Source organism: Rhagoletis zephyria, unplaced genomic scaffold, assembly GCF_001687245.7.
Source record: "Rhagoletis zephyria isolate East Lansing unplaced genomic scaffold, Rhagoletis_zephyria_1.1 Rzeph_scaffold_34986, whole genome shotgun sequence".
NCBI classification, from domain to species: Eukaryota; Metazoa; Arthropoda; class Insecta; order Diptera; family Tephritidae; genus Rhagoletis; species Rhagoletis zephyria.
The window spans coordinates 604-2,758 of NW_016192041.1; the positions used below are offsets into that span (position 1 = coordinate 604).

Genomic DNA, 2,155 nt, shown 5'->3' on the forward strand with positions numbered 1-2,155 from the left:
ATTTGCAATTTGTGAGTGATTTTAGAGTTGAAGACTGCGTAAAAACTAATAAATGAAGTGCTGTGTGTTAAATTAATGAATCCCGCTGAGATGCTGCCGCAGTTTTCTGCAGCAGCCTTAATTGCAAAGCCATGGGGGGGGCACTAAAATTTTTGCTGAAGCAGCCTCAGTTGCAGAGCAATATAGTGCACTTATTCTCTAATACATTAGGTGAAAAATTCAATATTTTCGCATTTAGCAAAATTAAAACACGTTCTTCGCTTTAAAGTGAACTGTTTTGGCAGTTTCAATTCGTTCTTCTTTTCGCTCTATTCTTTATTTACTTGTGGTACACAGATGTCAACGGAAAGGACGACGCAGTTTTGTATTATAGCATTCTTGTTTCTGTTCCTGTTTCGCGTTGCTTCTGTTTTGCTAACGCTGCTCTATATGCTATCTTTGTTCTATCTGCTTCACATTTCTAATACCCAACTGCCCTAGGAATTTTGAGAATCGATAAGTTCACCAGATAATCGATATTATCAATGAAGTCACTTCATTAATGTCGTCTCCCTACCGTAGGACAGAAATTCGTTTATTTTAGTCTTTTAATAGGGAATAGTTGTAATTTTAAGCTATGACAACTCCCCAAGTGATGCGTATTATGGCTTTGTCCATCAACACAGCAGCGCGTGCTGGTTCAATAATTCGAGAAGTGATGCAGCGCGGAAATCTCGGCATAGTGGAGAAGGAGGTCTCGACGGATTTCTTCTATGCAATGAACATTGTAATTAGATTTGTAATTTATAAACATGTTTCTGCAGGGCAAAGACGATCTGCAAACCGAAGCTGATCGTTCAGCACAGCAATGCATAATTGCATCACTTTCGCGAAAATTTCCAAATGTTAAAATTATCGGCGAGGAAGGAGATTCCAACTTAGATGTGAAAGACGAATGGCTAATCTCAGAGGAAAATGAAGAGTTCCTCACTCACAAATGTCCTGAAGATTTGCGAGAAGTTAAAGAGGAGGATTTTGTTGTATGGGTAGATCCATTAGATGGCACTTCCGAATATACACAAGGTATAGTGATTTTCATTTCGCCTTTTTAATTATTGCAATATTTATTATTATAGGCTTATTAGAACATGTCACTGTGCTTATTGGTGTAGCCATTAAAGACCGCGCTGTTGGAGGTGTCATATACCAACCATACTACAAGCAAACAAATGGCAGTATAGGTCGAACTATCTGGGGTCTTAAAGGTTTGGGAACGGGAGGAATCGAGCCAAAGACTGCGCCAAAAGGACAAATGATTATTACAACAACACGTTCACATTTAACCCCGTTGGTGCAACAAGCTCTCGATGCGCTATCACCAACAGAAGTGATCAAAGTTGGCGGTGCTGGATTCAAAGTTCTACAACTGTTGGAGGGCAAGGCTCATGCTTATGTGTTTGCTAGTCCTGGTTGTAAGCGTTGGGACACTTGTGCCCCGGAGGCTGTGCTCGAAGCTTGGGGTGGTACTCTCACAGACCTAGCGGGCATTCATTACTCTTATGCAGCAAATGTAGAATTCAAAAATCGAATGGGTGTATTAGCTACCATTCCAGAGATTTCACATTCCGATATTGCAGGTAAAGTGCCAAAAGAAGTTTTAGAGGCTTTGCGCTCATAAAACTTATAACAAATGATTGCTAAAATCCAGACAATTTTATTGTGGTTGTAAAACAATATTGTTGCTTTTAATGGTCATGCATATTATAATCTAGCTGTTAAGCATAATAAAATTGTTGCTCTAGTTAAATTATTGATGTTTTACATTTACAATGAGGGGTTATGTATAAGCAGTGCATGGTTCACAACTCAATTTAGTTGCTATTGCCGTTCACAACTGTTTTCAGTCGACTGTAGCCGATGATCCCGAGAATGCTGTTTCAAGACAACTGACGGACAACTATGTTTTCAAAGTTGAGTTGAGTTGTGTCCCACAATACCAATTTACAACTTACAACTCAACTATCTTCAAAGTTGTGAATCATAATAGGGGTCTTAAACACATACAGCCCAATTCTGAATACTCCAAAGGAGCTTGTTCTCCGGGAATTTGTTTCTCCCGAGAAAGAAATCCTCCAATAATTAGTTCCCAGGAAGTAGCATTTTCCCCGAAAATTTG

The 2,155-nt window shown here is 39.2% G+C and overlaps 1 protein-coding gene across 1 annotated transcript; it reads left to right on the forward strand.

The window, feature by feature from the left end:
- Nucleotides 1-460: 460 nt before the first annotated feature.
- LOC108354315 (3'(2'),5'-bisphosphate nucleotidase 1-like) lies at nt 461-1,751 on the forward strand. Its single transcript, XM_017605511.1, has 3 exons — nt 461-733; nt 804-1,062; nt 1,116-1,751. Exons 1-3 carry the CDS (start codon nt 617-619, stop codon nt 1,655-1,657), a joined length of 918 nt encoding a protein of 305 aa, XP_017461000.1. The 5' UTR covers nt 461-616; the 3' UTR covers nt 1,658-1,751.
- The last annotated feature ends 404 nt before the right edge of the window (nt 1,752-2,155 follow it).